The sequence below is a fragment of the Malania oleifera genome, chromosome 7, assembly GCF_029873635.1.
Source record: "Malania oleifera isolate guangnan ecotype guangnan chromosome 7, ASM2987363v1, whole genome shotgun sequence".
NCBI lineage: Eukaryota > Viridiplantae > Streptophyta > Magnoliopsida > Santalales > Ximeniaceae > Malania > Malania oleifera.
This window is the reverse complement of record NC_080423.1, coordinates 2412073-2437022: the sequence shown is the minus strand read 5'-3', so window position 1 is coordinate 2437022 and position 24950 is coordinate 2412073. Positions and strand designations below refer to the sequence as shown.

The following is a 24950-nucleotide window of genomic DNA, read 5'->3' as shown; positions in this document are numbered from 1 at the left end:
GATAAGGAATTCTACCCGTCCATACAAATAGGTTCCCTCTGCCCTAGTGCGTTATGCAGCTACTACCACATCTGAAGTTACTAGTGCACTTGCCTTACTCAGCAAGCCCTCAGGCGAAGAGTATGCCTCGCCCAATCGTAACATGTTATACAAACATAGACACTTCTAATATCATAATACATCATTCTTTCTATTGTTATTCAATCATTCACATTCTTTCATGTTCATAACTTAACATTTCCCTGTGTTTCACTTTAAGTGACTCTTTCCCATTTGTATTATTCACATTTCACATTTTATTTTATTGCATTGTCATTCCTTGTCATTTCATTTCATAACATTTTCATTTCATTCATTTGTACTACAGCTGCTCTTTAGCCATCATCAGTTAGTCCACATAGAAATACGCTAGAATCTAACACAGCTCCTTTTAGCTGTCATCAGTTAGTCCACATAGAAATGAGCTAGATCTACTAACATAGCTGTCTTTCAGTTGTCTTACATTTACATGGTTGCATTTAACATACACAGGCAACATTGTCCATATCACATTTTATTCTCATTGCTTTACTTACTTAACCTGCATCTCGTACATTTAACATATATTTGCACATAATCTCATGCCACACAGTTTAGTAGTAAAATTCATACATTGCCTGTAAAACAAGCCAACAAACATTTAACGTTTATATACTGAAAATACATTTCATTCCTTACATAATTACACTGAAAATATTTTTCCACTTTCATCCGTTCATTTTCGCATATACATATCTAATAAACAATCCTAAACTCGAAAAAATATAATTTTAACAGTTGACATTTTACCCATACCGAAACATATACATGTATATATAACACAATTTATTTTTCCATTAAATTCATAAAAATTTTGATTTAATATATATTTTTCCCCTTACCTGGTTTCTTGAACTACGCCAACAGGGACTCCGAAAAATACCTGCGGCGCTCACCCGGACCTTGAAATTAAATTCCTAGTTCTAATAAATTATTCATGAATAAAATATTATTTAAATATTTTCTAGGGTCATAATTCCTAAATAAATAATAATACCTGCAAATATACCCAAATTGCTAAATTTCCTAAATCCCACTCTCGCTTTGGATTAGAGCCTAGACAACCTTAATTGGAAAATTACCTACGCCAAAATGACGACGATGATGACTAGGACCCCGTGGTGGTGTCCGATCGTCGATTTAAATGCATATTAACAGCGAAATTGAGAAAATGAGGAAAAATTACCTTTCTGCAGTAACAGTACCTAAGCCGTTCCCATGAAAAATATGCTCCAGTAGAAATGTTGGCAGTGGAACCAGGATTCCAACAGCACCTTCCATTTCCCGATCCGTCGCAAACTCGTCGAGAAATTGAGAGAAGGAGACAGAGCGAGCATGGCCGCAGCAGAGATTTGCAGAGGGGGGGGGGCGTGTCTTCCTTCTCTGACTTCTTCTTCTTTCTTCTTTCTTCTTTCTTCTTTCTTCTTTCTTTTTTTTTCTTTAACTTTTACTTTATATATATATATTTATTTATATATTATAATAACTTACCTATATACATATCTTATTTCAATTAGTTTTATTTTTTAAAATCCAATGTAAAAATATTTAATTTAACAACTAATTATTTAATTTATCTTAATTTAATTTAATTTCTTTATTTTATTATAATGTTATTATTATTTATTATTATTTTTTCTTTTTCCTACGCCATTCATTTTATTTATTTATCTGTTATTTTATTTATTTATTATTATTTTTAATTATTTTAATCATTTTAATTTTTCGAGTCTTTATAGGGAAGATTCTCGAATAGAAAAGAGAGTTGGTGGTGGGATAAAGATGTACAAAAAATCATAAAGACAAAAAGAATTTGGTATAAAACGTGGCAAAAATGTAGAAATTGAGATAACTTTGAAAAATTTAAGGAGGCAAGAAAAGATGCAAAAAGGGCCGTTAGTGAAGCTAAATATAGATCATTGAATAGTTTGTATGATAGATTAGGTACAAAAGAAGGAGAAAGAGATATATTTAAACTTGCTAAAGTTAGGAAATGTAAAATGTATAAAAAGTGAGGATGATATTGTCTTGGTTAAGGATGAAGATATTAAAGAAAGATGACGAAGTTACTTTAGTAAGTTGTTTAACGAAAACCAAATAGAAGGATTAAACTTAGAATTGTCAAAAGAGGAAAAGACTAAAAATATGAGATTTATTCGCAAAATTAGAGTTAACGAAGTTAAGTTTGCATTAAAAAAATGAAAAATGGGAAAGCTATGGGATCAGATAACATCCCAATTGAAGTTTGGAAATGCTTGGGTGATAACGGAATTATATGGTTAACTAATTTATTTAATTCAATTGTAAAAACTAGGAAAATGCCAGATGAATGGAGGAAAAACACTTTAATACCTATATACAAAAATAAAGGAGATATTCAAAATTGTAATAACTATCGTGGAGTTAAACTTATGAGTCATATGATGAAACTATAGGAAAGGGTAGTTGAACAAAGATTCAGGTTAGAAAGGAAGATCTCAGAAAATCAATTTGGTTTTATGCCTGGGAGATCTACCACAGAAGCTATTTATCTTTTAAGAAGATTAATGGAAAAGTTTAGGGAAAAGAATAGGGACTTGCATATGATATTTATTGACCTTGAGAAAGCATATGATAGGATACCTAGGGAAGTTCTATGATGGGTTTTAGAAAAAGAGGGTGTATGTTGTAGGTATACCGATGTCATTAAGGATATGTACTATGGAGTAATGACTAGTGTAAGGACTATAGATGGAGAAACTAGAGAATTTCCAATTGCCATAGGTGTACATCAAGGATCTGCTTTGAGTCATTATCTTTTTGCTTTAGTGATGGACCAATTGACTAAGAGTATTCAAAAGGAGGTTCCATGGTGTATATTGTCTACAGATGATATTGTATTAATTGACGAAACTAGGGACGGAGTAGAGGCTGAGTTAGAATTATGGAGAGAAACTTTGGAATCTAGAGGTTTTAAGATAAGTAGAAATAAAACAGAATATATGAAATGTAATTTTAGTAATGATAGGAGAAATATTTGAGACAAAGTTAAACTTGATGATAAAGAAATAAATAGCACTTGTAGATTTCGATACCTTGGATCTGTTATGCAAGTTGAAGGAGAAATTGAAGATGATGTAATGCATAGAGTTAAAGTAGGATTGTTAAAATGGAGAAGTGCTTCAAGTGTGTTATGTGATCGTAGAATACCCTTAAAATTGAAAGGGAAGTTTTATAGGACAGCTGTAAGACCAGCTATGCTATATGAATCGGAATGTTGGGCGACGAAGAAACATAATATCCAAAAAGTAAAAGTTGTTGAGATGAGAATGCTTAGATGGATGCGTGGTATAACATTGAAAGATAAATTAAGGAATGAACATATTCGTGGTAAGTTAGGTGTAAGCTCCTATAAAAGATCAGATAAGGGAGGGACGACTCAGATGGTATGGACACTTGCAACATAGGTCTTATAGTGCACCTATGAGGAAGAGTGACTTAGTTACTGTGGGGGGCAGTAGAAGGGGTAGGGGTAGACCTAAAATAACTTGGGAGGAGATAGTAAGTCAGGATTTAATATCCTTAAATCTATCAAAAGAAATGGTCCATGATCGCATAAATTGGCGGAAAAGGATTCATATAGCCGACCCCACTTAGTGGGACTAAGGCTTGGTTTTGTTGTTGTTGTTGTCTCCCTCTCTCTCTCTTTTTCTTTCTCTTTCCCAACCTAGACCAGTTTGGTGCTAGTGCAAAGCATGGTCCTTCAATCATTCAATGTCAGTTTCAATTTTATACTTGTTTTACTTTTCCAAATATGCTCCCCACCAGTATCTTGGCTGTCAACTGCTATGTGTGAAATGGTGAAATTCACTGTCTGTGTTGCTGATCCACCCACATTCCCTCCAAACCTACCCAAAAAAAGGAAAAAAATTCTGAATCATATTTTGTTAGAAGTGAGAGAAGAAAATGATGGAGGAGATGCCATTACATCTTCGATCCTATCTTGTGCTGCTGCCGGGTTGCTATATTTATGATGGTTATTGGTTGCTGTCAACTGTGCATTCAGCTTTAAATGCTAACTATTGGGCTGCTTTGCAAAAGACCGAGGTTGTCTTGAAGAAACTGGGGAGATGCTTTGGCAATAACTTGACAGAACCAGGGGGACACTAAGATCGTTTCTGTCAGCTGGGCATTCTATTTTTAGCGATGCTAACTATATTTGTCTTTGTTGGGCGATACCCATGTTCTTAATAGAGTTAACACTAACAATCTATTGCAGAGTAGGAGTCCTTTTAAGGCTTTATATCGTAAAGTTTGTTCCTTATGTTTTGAAAGCTCTGAACTGCTTCTCACCTGTTTCTTCATTGTTCATTTTCTTGGATTGTCTGGATCAAATTATTAAGGAGTATTTGGAGAGTGTTGGGTCCTTCAGGAGCCTGTTGAGAATTTGTTAACTATTACTAGAGATGGTTCTGCACACTGGAGATGCTGGTCTTTTGCTGTCTTGTGGGGTATTTAGTTGGAGAAGAATGCTTGCATTTTCTCAGGGAAGAGGATGTCTTGCTGTATGCTCTGGGATAGGATTTACTACATGGCATCGCTGTCGACATTCGTTCCTAGTTGTTTTAAAAGGTCATCTTTTTCTTATATTCAGCGTGATTGGATGGCAGTACTGCTTTGATGTGGTTTTTCTTTTCATTTTTTTTTTCTCTTCTAAGGTGGATTTTTTTCAGATTTTTGTATTTTCGCTTCCATTCAATTAAATTTCCTCGTATTTTTCAATCAAAAAAAGGGGAGATTATAGCTTCAATCAACAGAGGAATTCCATCAGAGGAGATGCAGCGCAACAATCTTGTCACGAAGAGGAGCAATTAGCGACTGTATGCAAGTCCAACAACATCACAAGTGGGGCTAACACATACAGCCAGCAAAAAGTGATGGGAGCACTGTTGGAGGGGTTAAAGAGGTTAAATCTTAATCAAATTGGAAAGTAGAGTTGGCAAAGTATGAGATACAGATAAATAGGGTTGTGGAAACCCAGGTTCATTGCTCAGGATATAAACTAGCTCAGTGTGGACAAAACAGCCTGGCAAGCTGCCATCTACTTAATCATTCTGTACAAATTCAATGCTACAATAGAAGACAAAATTGCACTGCATCATTGCTGCCACAACCAAGGAGAGAAGCTGGTGCCAAATAAAAGTTTTACACCTCAGGCCAAACCATTCAAGAATTGGGAAGGAGGTTTTTTCTTACTGCAGAACTTCAAAACTCAAACCCCATGTTTCCTTGAGCTGGGGTGGGGTGGGGGCCGGGGGGGGGGGGTGTGGTGGTGGTGTGGACGATGATGCAACTGAGAAAGGGATTTGGCTTATGCGAATTTGAGATTCAATATATGTGCAAATCTTTAATAATTATATTTGGGAATTTTTAGTGATTTTGCTTTAGAGGTTTGAACTTTTGGATATAATCTCTCTTTTCTATTTGAGTAATTCCTAACTTTTTAAGTGGCTATATAACTGCACCCTATAGTTCAGAATTAGACTTCATTGATTTGGATTGAGAATTGTCCTCTGCCCCCAATCCCTTCTCCTTCCACTTCTGCCTATCTTTCTTTTTATCTTCTGTTCAAAAATTATATTCTTGTCCTACATCTCAATGAAACAGAGATAAGAGTGGATTGGAAAGAATTTTGTTTAAATGTTTTTTATGTTTTATTAAAGGTCGCTTTCAACAAGGAATAAAGTTAATAAAGCACTTGACAGCATGAAATTGCACACATACATGCTCAATTTATTCATTTTTTTTTTATTTGTCTCTATATGTATTTGTTTGTATTTCCAAGAACATGCATTCATGTATTTACTTGATTAAACCTTCTGCCTTATGGGCTCATGGCACATGCACCCTCACGATCATTTATTCATTGCAGATGAAAGATTGGGCAAAAGCTCATAAAATTAACAGTTCAAAAGATAGAACGCTGAACTCTCTATCCATAATATCCTTGGTTGCATTTCATTTACAGGTATCATTTTTACCCCTTTTTCGTGGCATCTTTGTATTATGTTCATTAAATAGGTGTTCTTGTCTCATAGACCTTACCAGTCAAGGCACAAATATCTTTGTGTTTTGCCAAAAGTATCCAATTCTATATGATACGCAATAAGGAGATGATAAATGTGCCTATTACTTTTTTGTTATCCTGCTATGAGATTTTCAAAGCTATGCTCATTCTTTGTTTCTTGCTTTTAATTAATTCTTCCTTTCTTTTTGTTTTCTAAAGGGTCATGTTATAGTGAATGCTTGCTGGGCACTAGTGCAGATGTCAAAAAGTTGATGATAGATTTTATAAATTTCTCTGTTTTGTGCATACTATTGATTGAAAACAATAGCTAATATGAGTTGAAACAGAACTATCAGATGATTCTGTGTCCTGGCCTATACCCCCATCTCATCCATATGGAACAATGTTACAAACATTCTGGTTCGTGGAATGGGCACAGTAACAGGATTGCAATACAGAATATGCTCTAAACTGTGGAATGTTTATACAGAATATGCTCTAAACTGTGGAATGCAAAAAAGTGACACCAAAAAATTCTATTTGGGATGAACTGATGGGGATTGTACGAACTGATGGTGGGGGTTTGTTCAATACAGATTGAAGGGAAGTCCTTCAATCTGAGATTGGATAAGATAGGGAAGGTTGGGGCTTTGTTTATCCTTGTGAAGAACCGTAAGTGCAATTGGTCGGTACGTCTCTCTTCAGATGCGGCTTCATGGTTTTCTTAGGGGTTCCCATCTCATGAAGGTAGGTTGTGCAAGGGTTTTCGAAGAGTCTGAGTGGGTTGTGTTGATTATTGGATGGGGATTCATGTGATTAGGGCAGGGAAGTTCATGGAAAGGCATGGATGGAGGGGTAAAAGGTATTCCATTTTTGTTCCTAAAAGGCTAAATGGGATGGATGGTCTCGATTCAGGGATGCGTTTGTTGCTTTGGAGAGTTCTTGTCGGTCTGGATCTAATAAAACAGATAACAAGAGGAACAATAATCGTTCGTGGTGTCAAATTGTCTCAGGCAGCGCAAGTGACGATGGAGATCACTTGTTTCCTAAGAGCATGCATGAGGGGGTCTGCACTTGCTGTGGGGGAAGAATGAGTGAGAAGTTGACTTCGTCAGCTTCGCATAACCAATCGACACTGGAAAGGATATCGCTTCCAGCCGAGCTGCCGAGATCAGAGGCGGCCAGGATTTTCTGCAGGGGTGATGGGTTGACGAAGATTGAGTAGGCTGGGCCTGGTCTGACAGTTAATATAGATATGGCCCAGCTGTTAGAGAATAATAAGCTTCTTTTAAACTCTTCACTCGGCTTGTTGATGGAGGCCCAAGAGCAGTCCGTAAGTCATCCAGCTCAAATCTGGAGAGGCTGCGGGAGTTCAGAGATTTTCAGAGCAGAAGCAAGATGATCAGCTGTCATTTTCGAACAAGATACAGGATGATAATCCTAAGCTGCGCTCCTCTTCAAACAACATCCTTGGCGGGCATGAGGAGGGGTGTTCCAGTAACATCAAAGAGCAGGCAATGGAAGTAGGAAATCAAGAGGGATTAGGGGTTGGTGTCTACATAAAAAAGAAGAAGCTGGATTGGGTAGGACATCTAGTGTTTCAGGTTTTAATTCTGAAAAATCTAAGGGTCCTAAAGTGTACGCTCATTGAAAGGCTGCAATGATGGGTGCCGAAATGAAGAAATTATATGAAGTAGAAAGAGAGCATTCCAGTGCGATAAAGCCAAAGACTATAAGGACAGATTCTGAAGGAGAGTTGAGCATTGTAGAACATACACTTGCTAAGATGAAGGATATAGCAAATGGGAGTTAGCAAAGGAAAGGAGGCTAAGAAATGGGGAGATTGTTCAAATGACGATTGTGATGACATCAGCGAGTTTGACTGTGGTGGTGGTTTGCTGTTTGATGAGATTCAGGAACAATATGGTTATGTTTCTGATTCTTGTGATGTTCTTGGGATCTAGCATATGTTCATCCTGCCCCAGTGGAAGGATTGGAGGGGGTTCCTATTTTTGAGTATGATGGTTTGTATAGTATACAACAGTGCAATGATGGAATTTTACCTACACCAGTGGAGGTGATTTCTAGAAGGACTTAGAAGATATAATGGATAAATTGGACTTAAAAATGTGTGATGCTGGTGGAATTGAAGTGCGCTTTGAGGGGGGTAAGCACAAGGTGAAGAAGAGTCGGAGGGAGCTTGCAAATTTAAAGTGCTCAGTGAATTATGACGGAAAGGGATTGGAAAGGAGTTTTCTTGGATAGGAGTACTTTTCAGTTATTTTTTATTTGTTAATATTTAATTTTCATCTTTATTATTATTTTTTGTTTTTTTTCTGTTTTTTTATTTTTTTCAGGTGGATCTCTTGTCCCCTTAGGTTGTAACTTCTCTTTCTCAATCTAATAAACCTTCTTTTATTATCAAAAAAAGAAAAAGGAATCATTGCGGAATTTTTTTATTATTATTATTATTATTATTTTTGATAGTAAAAGAAGAATTTCATTAATAGAATAAAAATATACTACCAAGAGAAAAAAGACATCTCCTTAACATGGTCTGGAAAATCCAGATAAAGAACACAATGAAACAACCTGAAATCTAAAATAGATGAGTGAGAAAAACCAACACAAACTAACACTCCTGCACATAATGCCAATCATGCTAAATAGCAGAAAAGCTACCCCCTTAAAATTCCCCTGCCCCACACACCAAAGAAGCTAAATAATGTATCTTTTCCCAAACCATGCAAATGAGAGGACTTCTTCCCTAGAAAAATACCCACATTACGCTCCATCCACAATCCCAAAAAGACTGCAAAAAAGAAAAAAAGAAACACATTTCCAGACTGCTGCCCTTTCCTTTTCCCCGCGGAAACCAGCAAAAGGAACAGCCAGAAAATCCTCCACTGCCCCTGAACTGACCCAACATTCGCCCAAAATATCAAATAGCTTATTCCGTACCCTCCAAGCATAATCATAATGAATGAACAAATGCAAAGCAGATTCTGAACAATTAAAAGAAAGAACACAGATGTCTGAAGATATAACCTTCATAGGTCTCCTAACCTGCAGCAAGTTATTGGTATTAATTCTAGCAAGACCAACCAGATAAAAGCCTTGATTTTAAAGGGGATTTGGCCTTCCAAATGGATCTATAGAGAGGAAAAGATAAATTAGACCTATTCAGAAAATCACAAAAGATTTGCTATAGTAGACCCCTGAAGGGTCCATAGACCAAGGCCGACTATCTTCTATCCTCCTCTAAAGAAAAATGACAGCTATTGAAGAGAACTAGCAAAGAAGATAGCTTTACCATCTCCCTATCATTTAACGATCTATGAAAGTGGAAATCCCAAGAAGGCAATGGACCACCTGCATCAACAACAAAAGAAGAAATGGAATCATCTTGTCCTGATCTTAAGCCAAAAAGACATGGAAAAGAGGTGGACAAAACTGCATTCCCCAGCCAAGGATCTTTTTGAAAACGGATATTACTACCTCTACCCACCAAGATTTTAATATGGGGAATGAAGAGGGGATAACTCTGAGAGATAGCTTTCTATGGACTCTCTGAAGAACATCTGAAGCTCAAATTAGTATCCCACCCATTCTTGTTTAATCCATACTTTAAACAACTAAATGCCAATGGCAAGAATTCTCTAGCGGAAATCGCCGAGCACATTTAGCCGAAAGACCTGTGTTTTTGGACACCAAATTTCCAATACCCAAACCACTCTCCTGTTATTACATCCCCATCACTCCCCAACTAACGAAATGATCCCTAAAACCCCCTACCCCCGACCACAAGAAGTCTCTCCTTATCTTCCTAATCTTACTAGCAACCCCTGTCAGAATCTTGAAAATAAAAAGAAAATATAAAGGGATACTATAAAGATAAGCTTGGATTAGCATTATTCTACGACCAAGAGAAAAAAGAGATCCTTTCCACCCATCCAATCTCTTGGAACCCTATCCGCAATACAATCGCAAAATATAAAGGATATATGGTTAACCACCAACGGAACCCCAATATAGGACAGCGGCCAATCCAAAACACTACAACCCACCTCTTCAGATAACTCCCTAACATTCTCGATAGGAAAATTAATAGCCGCAATACCGTTCTTCGCTATATTAATCTTAAGTCCAGAAACCTTCTTGAAAACATGTAAGAGACCCAAAATATTCATAAAGGAGGGTCTATGATCCTCTAAAAAGAAGATTGGCAAACTAAATCTAACCCCCTCTTTCCACACCTTCAAACCTTTCACTAAACCTCAACCACCACCCTATCCACCATTTTATTCAAAATATCAGCCACTATGACAAACAAAATTGGGGAAAGAGGGTCACCTTACTAATCCCTCTTGTAGACTTAAACCAAGATTTAGAGTCACCATTCTCTAAAGCTAAGTAGCTTACATTATACAAACAGCCTCTAATCCAACATTGCCATCTCTCACCAAACCCCTTCCTCACAAAATTCCAACTTAAAGAAGATTCCCTTCTTCCTTCTCTAAATATCTTCAGCAATCTCATTGGCAACCAAAATGACATTTATAATTTGCCTACCTCCACCCCCCCCCCCCCACCCCCACCCCCACCCAAAACACACTTTGAGCCTTAGAGGCAGTCCTATCAAACACCATACTCAACCTATTAGCTAAAACATTTGTGATAATTTCATATACACTAGAAACTAAGCTAATAAGTCTATAGTTTGATATCTTGATGGATTTATTCTTCTTTGGAAAGAGTTATGAAAGTGGAATTGATACTCTTGCTTAAAATCTCATTCCCATAAAATTCATTGAAAACCTTAAGCAAATTAGCTTAACCACCTCCCAACAATCTTGGAAAGAAATCCGTGTTAAAACCATCAAGTCCTGTAGGTTTATCCCTCTCCATCCCAAAACCCGTGGCCCTCACTTCCTCTTCCTCAAAAGATCTCTCCATCCTAACGACCTCCTCACCAGACAAAGGGTCCCAATCTAATGCTTCAACCATTGGTCTACTATCATCCTCCTCGGAGTACAAATTAGAATAAAACTTAGTGATTTCAAAAGCAATTTGACTTTGATCCGAGATAATGAACCCCCCCCCCCCCCCCCCCCCCCAAAAAAAAAAAAATCTACTTCCAACTTCCTAATCAAATTCATCTTCATTTCCCATTAGATGTCCTATGAAAAAATGTAGAATTACAATCACCTTCTCTGATCCATTTAAACTTCATCTTCTGCCTCCAACACTTTATTTCCTTGAAAATGACCTCCTCTAAGTCATTCTTGAAATATACTCTTCTCATCTCTTCCTCTCTTGAGAGAATAACTATCTTCTTCCTTCCTAACTCAGCCACCTCTCCAAAAATATTAGCCTTTCTAAACCTTAAATCTCTTAACACCTCCCGATTGCAATCTTTCAACTTCTTTTTTAACCTTTTAGTTTTTTCTTAAATCTAAAACCTTCCCACCCCCTGTCCACATCCATGTTCCAAGAGTTCCTTACTAATGGGTTGAAAGGATTCATGACCAAACCCTATGTTTTCTAACCTATAAGGAGTAAGACCCCAAGCAACATTCCTCAATTCCAAGTCCAACATGATGGGAAAGTGATTAGAAATGGGTCTAGGTAAAATAAATTGAGAAAGAATAGGGAACTCATACTCTCACTCTGTATATAAAGGGAATCTATCAAGCCTACTTACCGCCACTCCAGTACCTCCCACCGACCACATAAAAATTAGATTTATCAAGGGTAAGATTTCTTAAACCGCACTTCCTAATAAAATAGTTAATGCTTAGCATAGTAGCAACAACTCTATCACCCCCTTCTTTTCTCAAAGGAACCTCACTGCATTAAAATCACCTCCCACAGTCCAATTAGGAGCACAAAGGCCAAACACATAACAAAGCTATTCCAAAAAGAGCTTATAAAGGTTGGTCTAGAAAGACTATACACCAACAATAACCACCATTGACCATGGCCTTTCACTACTACCAAGACAGAAGAGATAAAAAGCCCACTAGACTACCCATTTTAATGATAGAATGAGTGTCTCAAAGCACCAAAATACTGCCTGTTGACTCTCGAGAAGGTACAAAGGCCCAATCTTTATTACATCCTTCCCAAATCCCTCTAACAACCCAACCCCCCCCTCCCCCCCCGGGAAATCAATATTATTAAGTTTAGTCTCCTGAATCAAAATGAAATCAGGAGAATATCTAAGAAGGACCTCTTTAATTAACCCCCTCTTTCTAAGGTCTCCTAACCCTATAGCATTCCAATTGATTAGTTTCATAATTTCGCTCGTTTCCCTCCTTTCCCGACTTCCTTCCCTCCTCTTTAATTGATAGAGAAAACTATGTCCTTAAGTTCTGTTTGAACCTACTATTTTTTCTCTCAAGGCTTATATCAATTTCACCTCAACCCCTACTGGACTAACTAATTTCAAACCTAGGTCCTCAAGGATTTTATTTGGATATGGTATGTCTTTCTCACTACCCCCTAGGCCAATACCAAAAGTGTTGCCCATAGATTAACCCTCCTTATGGCATAAAGCGTCCGAAGAAAGAATAGATTGAATTGGAAGGGGAAGAATATATTTTTTAGATTTGGAGAATTCAGACTGACCATAGGAATAGTAGCCTCTACATCAATACCCCCTCCGCCCCCTTTTAAAAAAATGTACTAAAGGAATATCAACAAAGTCCACCATCACGGAGTTAGGTTTAGGGATAGTGGACAAAGCCCCTTGGTCAATCAATTCTTTCATCTGGTATAAATTGTGTTTAATGTCATTTGTAACCCCTTGCATAGTTTTAGAGAACAAGTGAACACACTCTTTTCCAAACAGTTGTATACTTTGTGGGAGGTCATCGCACTGCTCCAAGGATTTCCACTCCCTCACCTTTGGAGCTTTCCTTTCTAAGTTGTGCCATGGCATCATCTTCCTACAAATCTAAATTTGCTCTCAACTGATCCACCAACAATTCCTTCTCAAATTTCACAAAAACTACTCGAGGCAACTTCCATATTAGAATAATCAGATGCCTCCTCTTCACCCCCACTGGTCAAAATACCTTCAGCTCTCTACCTATCATCCCCTTTGATTGCATTGCCTTTCCCTTCCCTTGAGTACAATATCAAAACTACATCCCCCATAGCTGGATTTATTGATTCACACCCAAAATCTAATGAATTTATCGGTTCACATAATTATGAACCTATCAGATCCAGTAAAATCTAGCGGTTTAAAACATTAATAATACCTTTATCTTTTACGGTTTTTTATTTTACACGATTGCCTTCCATTCCTTCACTACGTCAATTCTATGTTGAAAATAAGAGAAAACGAAATTTTAGGTCTTTTGTTGCCTCACAAAACCATTCTTCACCCTTGGAGTGGTACAGTGTACTGCCATTGAAAGGAAAGCAAAACACTAGTCAGCAAAGGCGAAGGTGGTACTCACGTTTTGCCCTTCGCCATGGTGTTAAGATTTAGAGATTGGTTTTAGTAGTTTGTTCAATTATTTGACAATTTCTATGATTTTTTTTCTTTGTTTCTTTTTAATTTGAGAAGCATATGGAGGAAATATGATTTTCTTTTTATTGTTGATAAATAGAAAAAAACTTCAATTTATATATATTTTTTTCTTAATTACTTCCCTTAAACAACATAAAGGTTAACTTTTTAATTACTTTTTCTTGATTCCTTCCCTTACTTTTTATTGTTTAGAGAAAGTATACACATGAAATATTTTTTTAATTGTTAAAATTTAAATGTACTTTACCATTTTTTTGTTGTATCTAACTTCACATGTGAATCATTCAATGTCCTAAATATTTTCACATAGCTGGTCCCAAGACTAGTAAGGGAGGAGGGTTGCATTAGGTAGCTAGCATAAAACTTGTCAAATATCTATGATATGAATCGTTACTAATTATTCGAAATGGCCTTCCTTACAAGCAAAGTTTTCCACTTATACCACCTGGATGTGGTGAAAAATGGATGAGGTTGGTCGTCGCCCTGAAGCAATATACCTTGTCAGCACCCATGTACGGTGTTAAATATGCAAAGGTTCATGCATCATTTTTTATGTGGGCAATAAAGAAGTTGGTTAAGAATACTAAGATTAGATTATCAACTTGGAATATAAGGACACATGCATACATGCATAGAGAAAAATTATTCAAGAAACTAAGTGGGTAGTGGAGAAAGGTAAAGAAATTGACAAAAATTAGGATTCAAACTTTGGTACAAAAAGAAAAACATAAGTATAGTTTAGGAATTTTGGTAGACAAAGACTTAAAAGATAGCGTTGTAGATGTTAAAAGAGCAGGGGGGAATCATAAAAGTCAAAATGGTTGTAGGTAAGAGGCAATATATGTAATTAGTGCTCATGCTCCTCAAATAGGCTTGGTAGAAAACCTTAAAAGACAATTTCGGGAAAATATGGATAGTATTACAAAAGGTATATTAGGGACTGAGAAAATATTCATAGGACCTGATTTGAATGAACACATTAGAAAGGATAAACAAAAGGTTATGATAAGATACATGATGGGATATGGAGATAAAAATGATTCTAGGGATATGATCTTAGACTTCGCCATGTCATATGATCTTATTACATTGAGCACTTGCTTTAAGAGGAGAAAAGAACACAATAAGCTTCAAGAGTGGACAAAATAAAATTCTAATAAATTTCTTAACTAGCAGGTAGATTGTTTATCATCTAAGGATTGTAAAGTTATCCCAAGTGAAAGCTTAAGTACATGACATGAAGTTTCAGTTGAGATATATGTATTAAAGTATGGAACAAAAAGGCTAATTTAAACCAGTGTAAGAGAATTAGATGGTGGAGCCTAAAAGGAGAAACTATAATAAAATTTAAAGATAAAATGATCACTAGGGGATTGTGTTGACTCAAACACTCTTTGGAGTGGGATTGCTAGCTCTATTAAAAAATACCAAAAGAGATTTTAGTTGAATCTAGAGAAAGATTATTAGATAGTGAAGAAAGTTGGTGGTGAGATCAAGATGTTCAAAAATCCTTAAGGACAAAAAATTTGGCATAAAACATGGTAAAAATGTAGAAACATGGAAAACTTTGAAAAGAATAAAGAGGTTATAAAAGTTGCAAAAAAAGGTTGTTAGCGAAGCTAAACACAGATCATATGGTAATTTATGTGCTAGATTAGATAGTAAAAAGGGATAAAGACATTTAAACTTGCTAAAGTTAGAGAAAGAAAAAGTAAGCACTTAGATAATGTAAAACGTATAAAAAATGAGGATGATATTTTCTTGATTAAGGAAGAAGTTATAAAAGAAATATGGCAAAGTTACTTTAACAAGCTATTTAATGGAAACCAAGTAGAAGGCCTAAACTTAGAATTGACAAATGAGGAAAAGGCTAAAACTATGAGATTTATTAACAAAATTAGAGTTTATGAAGTTAAGTTTGTATTTTAAAAAATGAAAAATGGAAAAGCTATAAGACTCGATGACATCCTAAGTTTAGAAATGCCTAGATGATAACAGAATTATATGGTTTAGCTAATTTATTGAACACAATTATAAAAACTAAGAAAATGCTAGATGAATGGAGGAAAAACACTTTAATACATATTGTTAAAGCTTGATATACATTGTTAGACCACAACCTAAAATGGTAATCTAACTTGGTATCAGAGCTAGTCACCAAGAGGTCCTAGGTCCTAGGTTCTAGTCTTGTTGTCCGCATTTATTGTGTAGTGTTTAAAAAATTATTGTATTCCCTGTAATGGGTGTTACCTATCATGTGTTTATCCCTCCACATGCTGTCGGACTGCATGTGTGGGGGGAGTGTTAAAGATTGATATACATTGCTGGCCCACAACCTAACAGTTTAAGCTTTTAGGTAAAGTGGTATTTTAACACATACATACAAAAATAGAGATATTCAAAATTGTAATAACTATTGCGGAATCCAACTTACGAGTCATAAAATGAAAAGGGTGATTGAATAAATATTAAGGTTAGAAATGAGGGTCTTAGAAACTCAATTTGGTTTTATGGCTAATAGATCTACTGTCGAAGTTGTATGTCTTTTAAGGAGATTAATGAAAAAGTTCAGAAAAAAGAAGAGGGACTTAGCGAAGGCTTATTCTAGAATGAGATAGCTTCTTGTGGAAATAATTCTCATTAATCATAACATTGGTTTAGGTCTTTATAAATAGATGTACAGCGGAAGAATACAAGGAAAGAACCAGGAAGGAAAGAAACAAAAATGCTAATTTCTATGGAAACTAAATATTCTAGGATATTTACACATTTACAGCCGAGATTCTTTTAGACAAATAGGAAAGTTGACTAAACAGATTTGAAACTTTCCAACACTCCCCCTCAAGCTGGCTTGAAGATATCTTCCATGGCTAGCTTGCTAATGAAGTTTTCAAATTGTTTCTTCAGCAATCCCTTTGTTAGTATGTCTGCTACTTGCTTAGTTGTCGAGATATATGGCAGACAGATTACTCCCTCATCTTTTCTCCTTGATAAAATACTTGTTTACCTCCATATGTTTGGCTTTGTCATGAAGAATTGGATTGTGAGCAATAGCTATTGCAGTTTTATTGTCACAATACAGTTTCATTGGTAGTGAATTAGTAATCTTTGACCTTGCAAATTCCATACCAAGAAAATACTTCAAGTTTCCTAAGTCTTTGATCTCAAATTCCAGAGCAAGGATCTTTTTTAACCTCTCTAGCTCACTGCTATCATCACCTGTCAGAATTATATCATCTACATAGACAATAAGGATAGCCATTTTACCTTCACTCGTGTGTCTATAGAACATAGTGATTGGCTTGACCTTGGCTGTAGCCATGACTCTTTACTACCTTCCCAAAGCATTCAAACCAAGCTATAGGAGATTGCTTGAGTCCATACAATGATTTCCTCAATCTGCATACCTTGCCTTTGCCACCTTTCCCTTCAAATCCAGGCAGTAGATCCATAAATACTTCCTCCTCTACGTCTCCATTTAAGAAGGCATTCTTCACATCTAGTTGATATAAGGGCCAGTTAGAGTGAGCTGCTAAAGAGAGCAACGCACGGATTGAGTTCATCTTGGCTACAGGAGCAAATGTTTCTTGGTAGTCAATTCCATATGTTTGAGTGAACCCATTCGCCACAAGTCTTGCTTTGTATCTTTCTATACTCCCACCAACCTTGAATTTTACTGTAAATACCCATTTACAGCGAACAATCTTCTTCCCCTTTAGTAGGTCACCAATTTCCCAAGTGTCGTTAGCAATTAGTGTATATCTTCTTGAACAGCCAATCTCCATTCCGGGTGATCTAGTGCTTCCTGAATGGTTCTTGGAATAAACAGATGAGAAACATTTGAAGTAAAGGCCTTATGTGAATTAGAGAGTCTATGATAGGATAGATGGTTGGAAATAGGATGTGTGGTACAGGTTCTAACTCCTTTCCCAAGGGCAATGGGCAAGTCAAGATTAGAAGAATTATCAAAACAATGATCTAAAGAAGAAAAAGTACCTAGAGTATGTGAAGGAGGACCAACTTGTGTAGGTGATGATGATTGGCCTTGCTCTGGATTTGAAGAAAGAGCTCTATTATTATGATGATTTCTTCTTCTGGTATAAACACGAAGCTCAGATGAGGGAATATTTGATAGTACTTCTCCCCCTGTTTGTGAATCAGGTATGCCTTGTATAGGTAGATTAGGATTTCCATTATTTTCGCCAGTTAAAGTATCAATTTCCTGACCTTTTAAAGAGTGGATGTCAATGTCAAGGAAAACATTTGGAAGAGGAAGTTTGTCAGAACTCATTTTCAGTTTCCTTTTTCTCCCCCTGAAGATGGTTATGGCCAAAAAAGGGCTGGTTTTCAATAAAAACAACATCTATATTGATATGAATTTTTCTGATCAGAGGGTTAAAATATTTGTACCTCTTTTATATTGTTGGCCTAACAAGGCTTTCACATCTTGTTTTGATGGTAACAAATAAATGATGGTTTAACTAATTCGTGTTCAAGTGATGAGATTTCAGGAACTCTAAAATGACTAGTTCAAAAAATCAAGAAAGAATGACCAAAGATCACCAAGTGCTTAAAGTCATACTACATTTACGAAGTGATCAAGTGGAAGCTCAAGGAGACTAAGATATTTAAAGCAAATGAAGCTCAAAGAATGATCAAGCTCAAGGAAAAAGAAAGGATATTCATGAAGACTTCAAAGAACAAAAGAGGTTCCACGAGTGATGGATGAACATACTTGAAGTTTCCAAAATGAGGTTCCACAGTGTATGATGTTTGTACATGATATTGTGTTATTGATATAATTAGGGGTGTAGTAGAATCCAAGGTAGAATTATGGAGAGAAGCTTTAGAATCTAGAGGTTTTAGGATAAGTAGAAATAAGAAAAAATATATGAAATGTAGTTTTGGTCGAAGTAGGGGCAATATTAGGGAAAAGATTAAACTTGATGGTCAAGATATTAATAGCACTAGTACATTTCAGTATCTTGGATGCAAGCTGAAGGAGAAATTGAAGAAGATGTAATACGTAAAGTCAAAGCAATTTAGGTAAAAACGGAGAAGTGCTTTAAGCATATTGTGTGATTGTAGAATACCTTTAAAATTAAAAGAAAAGTTTCATTCCATGGCTATATGACCAGCTATGGTATATGGATCAAAACGTTGGGCAACTTTTTGAAAAGAGAACACTAAAGTGAATGAGTGGTACAATGTTAAAAAATAAATTAAAGAATGAACATATTCATGGTAATTTAGGCATAGGTTCTGATAAGGGATGGGCGACTCAAATGGTTTGGGTATTTGTAATGCATACCAAATAGTGCATAATGCCTAGTAAGGAGGAGTGAGCTAGTTACTATTAGGGGCAGTTGAAGGGATATGGATAGACCTAAAATAACTTGGAATGAGGTAGTGAGTATGAATTTAATAACCCTGAAATTATCGGAAAAAATTGCCTACAAATTACAGTCATGTGAAATTGACAAAAATTGATTCATGTAGCACCTAGTGGATTTAAGGCTTGGTTCATTGTTGTTGTATTTGTTGAACATACATCTGTATATGCATGTCGTCATTTGGAATTGATCTTGAAATTTGTACAGAATCTTACGATTTGATTTGATTCTTGATTCTCAATTCCCAATTATGGATTCCTGAAATTGGAATTTCAATTCAAGACTCAAATCTCGATTTGACAACTATGATTCCAAGAGGCATTTAGGATTACCTGAGCCAAACACCCCCTAGATAGCACTCATATGGTGCAGAAGAGTTTGAAGTATTGCCTTACATTCACAGCTTGAAAGATCAAAACTTTCATAATGAAGAAGCTACAAACCCACAAACAAATTACAGTAGGCATAATCAGCTAGTCCGGACGCCTGTCACTACGCCTTCAGGAATCAGCGATTCACCTGTATGCACAGTTGATGCAATGTGGACATCAGTAGTGATGTGGACATCAGCAGTGACAATGCTGGTGTGAGCCATACTGCTGGTCAGTGACCTTTTGTTATCTTGGTTGTTATCAGATGATCTACTGTCAGGTCCTTTTATTGATTAAAGAATGAAACCTTGCTGGCTTGCTCTGATACCCCCAAAGTTTAGTGGGAGACAGGTACAAGAAAGAAGAATTTCTTTATTTATTATTAATTTAGAGAGAAGTTTATAATACCCCTGTACTTGTCACATTGCTCTGCCATGGACTCCTAGGAATCCAGGCATGCACAGGCTCAAACTCATTCAGGTCCATAAAAATCTGGCAATATTAAAGCAATCTAATTATTTAGTAATTTTTGAGACATCAAAGGAAATACATTCTACATGCATGTTCTTATGCCTGAAAGGCCGAAAGTATTGCATATCTCAGAGTAATATTCTTTCAGAACTGTCATCCTACTGCCTTCTAAAGGGCATCAGACTGTCCAGCAAACAATGCCACATTCCTCAGCTAGCTGTCCCAATGTTCAGTCCTTCCTACTGCGCCATCATCGGTCCATTAGTGAAGATGCATTGGCAATTTGCAAAGATTTGGATAGAAAAGATCAAGAACAAAAGTGAAAAGCGGGAAGAAAAAGATAGAAATGAATAAAGTAATTAGGGTTTCAAGAGATAGAAATGAATAAAGTAATCAGTCTTTGATAACATGTTACAATCAACACAGGACATGGGACAGAGAATTGAAGTAGAAGAATATTTCAAGAGAGAAAAATAAATAGTATTTCTTCTCCTCTCTTTATATTTATAGAAGAAAAATGGAAAAATCCTTCAAGTTCTCTTCCCCCTACTAGAAGGGCAGCCCAGTGCACAAAGCTCCTGCGTATGCGGGGTCCGGGGAAGGGGCAGACCACTAGAAATAATCAGGGAGAAGGGGCATTTATCATGATTGCATCTTCCACTTTGTTCTTTTAATGAACTGAGTTTGCAGTTATTATAGTGCCATTCACTCTTTACAATATTATATACTCTATGTTGCTTCTAGTATTAATACTTTGGCTGTCTTGCAATACCCTCTTCAGCTTGTCCTGCAGCAGTACCTTGACCAACTCTAGGACCAATAGAAGAAGGCCCTACGGCCAATCCAGCAGCAATAACAGAAGCAGCAGAAATCAGTGGATTCATGATAAATTCCTCACACAAAAAAATGAAAAAAATGGTTAATGATACAATCAACCAATGAATTATGAAGGCCTTGTGTTATATCACCAGATCTCAATTTTTCATATTTAAATGTAATTAATGTATCTCCTTTGTAAAGGGTTTCCCCATAATGGCCATGAACAGTTGCTCCTGGAGTGGCTAAATAGGGCTTAGCTAATCTTATTACTACAGAATTAACTTGAACAATTAGAACTTGACCCAATTTAAGCTGTGGTCTGTTTTTGGTTATACATACATTGAACCTAATTTTGATTTTTTTTTTCTTTGGTTCTGGAATATGATTTTGTCCGGATAAATTAAGGTAATGCAGAAAGTCAATAATCATCCAGAGGTCTATTGCTTAACTATTAACAAATTTCCAAAGCTGTGGTCTGCTTTTGGTTATACATACATTGAACCTAATTTTGATTTTTTTTTTCTTTGGTTCTGGAATATGATTTTGTCCGGATAAATTAAGGTTATGCAGAAAGTCAATAATCATCCAGAGGGCTGTTGCTTAACTATTAACAAATTTCCAACTGATACGATTGTGAAAGTGTGTTTTACAGATTGCACATATTTGAAAGACAATTTTCTTCCCTTTTTGTTTTGGTTTTTTCCCTAATATGATCTTTTGGCTGTGCAGACTAGAGATCCTCCCATATTACCACCATTTTCTGCCATATTTAAAGGTAATAATCCTGGATGCTAGATATGAGGGAACTTCTCAAACTCTAATGTTTCAACTCTTGTACAGCTCTTAAAATACTTACATTGTTTCGTGAGAGTGTTTCCTTCAGCCTTACCTTGTTCTTACACCTTAGGGTAATAGCTTGATCATTTACAGTTCACCATTTAGATTTTGATTTGGGTTCTGACTGTTAAATTGTGTATTCCATGTGATGGCAGTGGATTTTATAATGGCTGTTAATAGAACAACCAGAAATTATGACCGCATTTGCAAGTAAAAATGTTTTGAATGGATCAATAGCTTGTGATTGTTGCTTAATGCATAGAAAACAACATGTGCTGCTGTCCTTGTTAAGCAAGTGTTGTTCTTTATGTCATTTGGTGGCAAAGTATGGAAAAGTTACCACCAATAAAGAGCATTGTAGTCTTTATTGGTGGAAGCGGCTGAATATATATTAGAGAGAAGGGAAAAGATTATGGAAGAAACTTTGAGAAAATATTTTTAAAACAATGAGATCCTAATCTCAAAACAAGCAAAAGGGGGATATGGCAAAATTGGTAGATGCTACAGACTTAATTGGATTGAGCCTTGGTATGGAAACCTAATAAATGAGAACTTTCAAATTCAGGGAAACCCCGGAATTAATAATGGAACTAAGAAAATCAAGCAGGTTTTACATGAAGAAGATTTGGCTCAGCATGCTCTATTCAATACGAGTACGAGAAGAACCTGACTTGGATTTCGAACTGGGCTCTGAAACCAAAGTTCTCCTCAAGAGGATAGATCGGGTGAGGCAACGAGTTTATAAATAGAATTGAGGCTCTAGACAAACTTGGGCTTCAAATGGTATATGTTGGCTGAAGTGGATCTTAGTAATCTATTGGAAAACAGCAAAAATCACAAAATTAGGAAATCCACAATTGTGAATTAAGGACCAAATAAGTAATGTCCACAATGGTGAAAATAAAAAATCAGGTATATGTAAACTGAAGATCCCTTTAATTTGTTAATCAAAGATTTACAAATATATATATATATATATATATAGATGTAAATCTTGTCTGTTTGATTTATAATTCCTAAAATAGGTGTAACTTTGGCCTATTTTAAGTGATGTGAGCAAAGACATAGCTTTTTCTACCGGTAGCCTTGCCCTTCTGTGTAATTTGAAATTTAAAAAGGTAGAAGAGACGACAAGATTGTAACTTTATTACAAGAACACACTATATCAGGGGTTGTGTTACCACCCATGAATTTCAAATCTGAGGTGAGTCATGTTTCTCTTGTGATAGAACCATAAGTGTGGTGTTGTTAAAGCTCTATAAGGTTTGTATTCTAGAGAAATTATTTTTAAATCCGTTTGCTTTTTTTTTTTTTTTTGGATTAAAAAGAAGCTTTATTAAAAGTAGCGATGAGAATCAGGTACAGTAAGGAGAACAAGAATACCTTCCGCAAGAAAATATAAAGAAGAAAATTAACAACCACTTAATAAAGCCACCCAATCTTGGTTGGCCTCTTGAAAACAGTAGCCCTTAAAAACCGCCTGCGCTTTAAGGGATCTAGGAGTGTACATGGGCTTTGTTTTGCCCCAATTTGGTCTATTATGGTTCAATTCTCTCTGGTGATGTTTTAAAACAGTGAAGGCATAAGGCAAGGCATTTACCCCTGATGAGGCAAGCCAAAAGCTTTTGGAAAACATTATGATGTCATTTTCGCTTCCCATTTCAGTAAATGACTGATCAAGTCCTTTTGTGTTACTCCGTTCATATGTGCAAGGTCCTAGTTGAATTCTCTGGTGGGTATTTTGTTACCTTGGTTGATTACTCAAGGATGACTTGGATTTATTTGATGAAAGATCATTCAGAGTTGTTTATTGTTTTTCTTTCCTGTTGTTATGAGACTAAAACTCAATTTTATGTTCCTCTTTGGATTCTTCGTAGTGACAATGCTAAAGAATACTTTAACACCCAATTCACCATATGTAACAACATCAAGAATGATTCACCAATCCTCTTGTTGTTGACACTCAAAAAAATGGGGCTGCTTTCTTCATAGTGGCAATGCTAAAGAATACTTCACAACCCAATTCACTATATATGATGACTTCCTCAGGAATGATTCACCAATCCTCTTGTTGCTGAGATTTTTCAACAAAATGAGGCTGCTTTAATTCAAAAATATAAATATTTTTTAAGTTACTTGTGCCCTATTAGACCAAATGAATGTGCCTAAAATATTATGAAGTCATGTAGTTCTTAGTGCTTGCTCTCTTATCAATAGGATGCTATTGTTTATCCTTGGAGGTAAAATTCCATACTCCATTATGTTTCCTTATTATCCTTTCCTTTCTTTACCTCATCGCATATTTGGTCGTTTGTCCTTCATTCATCAATTAACTCTTAGGATTGATTAATTGGATCCTTATGCTTTCAAGTGTGATTTATCTGGGATACTTTTATTCTCAAAAAGGGCATTGGTTTTATTGTCCTACCTCGCATCATTTCTTTTTCTCCTTCACCGTCACTTTCTTTGAGTCTACTTCCTATTGCTATGAATCTTTGAGGATTCCTCTCTATTACCTGCCCTTCTTTCCCTTACTAATACAGAATAATTGTCTCTGGAACTTTTTCTCCATCAATGTCGCTTTCTTTGACTCTACTTTATACTACTACGAATCTTTGAGGATTCCTCTCTATTAGCTGTCCTTCTTTCCCTTCCTAATTTGGAGTTATTGTCTTTGTCTAATCCGCATTCTCCAAGCCTTCATCTCCATTGAGTCTTTGTCATCTAAATCATCCTAGACGTAGGTGAGACCCTTCCAGATTCTAGTACTATACTTTCGGCTCCTTTATCCACTGAACTTGTTTCCCGTGACATTGATTTTCCCATTGTCATTCAAAAACCTAAACACATGTACTCATTTGAATACCACTTTACCTAGAACCTTAAGCTGTTATGTTGTGGTTCACCAATGCATATCAAGCTTTTACACTCCCTGGCACATGCAGCCCGACAACACGTGGAGAGATACACAGATAGATGACACCCATTACCAAGGTCTTAAATTTTGATTTCGACTCAAATTTCGAAGCTCCAAAAGTATGGAAATTTCGACGGAAATTTCGATTTCAATTTCAATTTTAAAAAATAACGGAAATTTGTAATAAAACATGGAATTCTTTGTGAAAATTTAGAAATGGTTAACAAACATAATAATATAAGTTTTAGAACTAATATTTTACAAATTAAATACATCTATGTTTTGTATGAGGTGGAAAAGTTGTAAAATAGTATGTGTATTAAACATATTTGTAAGATAATGTACATTAAATATATTCAGTTAATACAAATGAAATTCATAAATCATTTAAATATTTATTATTGTACAAATAATGATAATATAGACATGAATATTTTAATAAAATGTTACTGTAAGTTTATTTTTTCATATAATT

At 35.9% G+C, this 24950-nt stretch overlaps 1 protein-coding gene across 5 annotated transcripts in view; it reads left to right on the top strand.

The window, feature by feature from the left end:
• The window catches only part of LOC131160190 (protein HESO1-like), an 85150-nt gene that overhangs the window by 54799 nt on the left and 5401 nt on the right, over positions 1–24950 (top strand). For all 5 annotated transcript variants that reach the window (XM_058115592.1, XM_058115593.1, XM_058115595.1 and 2 more), the window contains 2 exons: positions 5990–6085; positions 21451–21496. In XM_058115592.1, coding sequence (XP_057971575.1) covers positions 5990–6085; positions 21451–21496 — 142 coding nt within the window. The remainder of the gene's footprint in view (positions 1–5989; positions 6086–21450; positions 21497–24950) is intronic.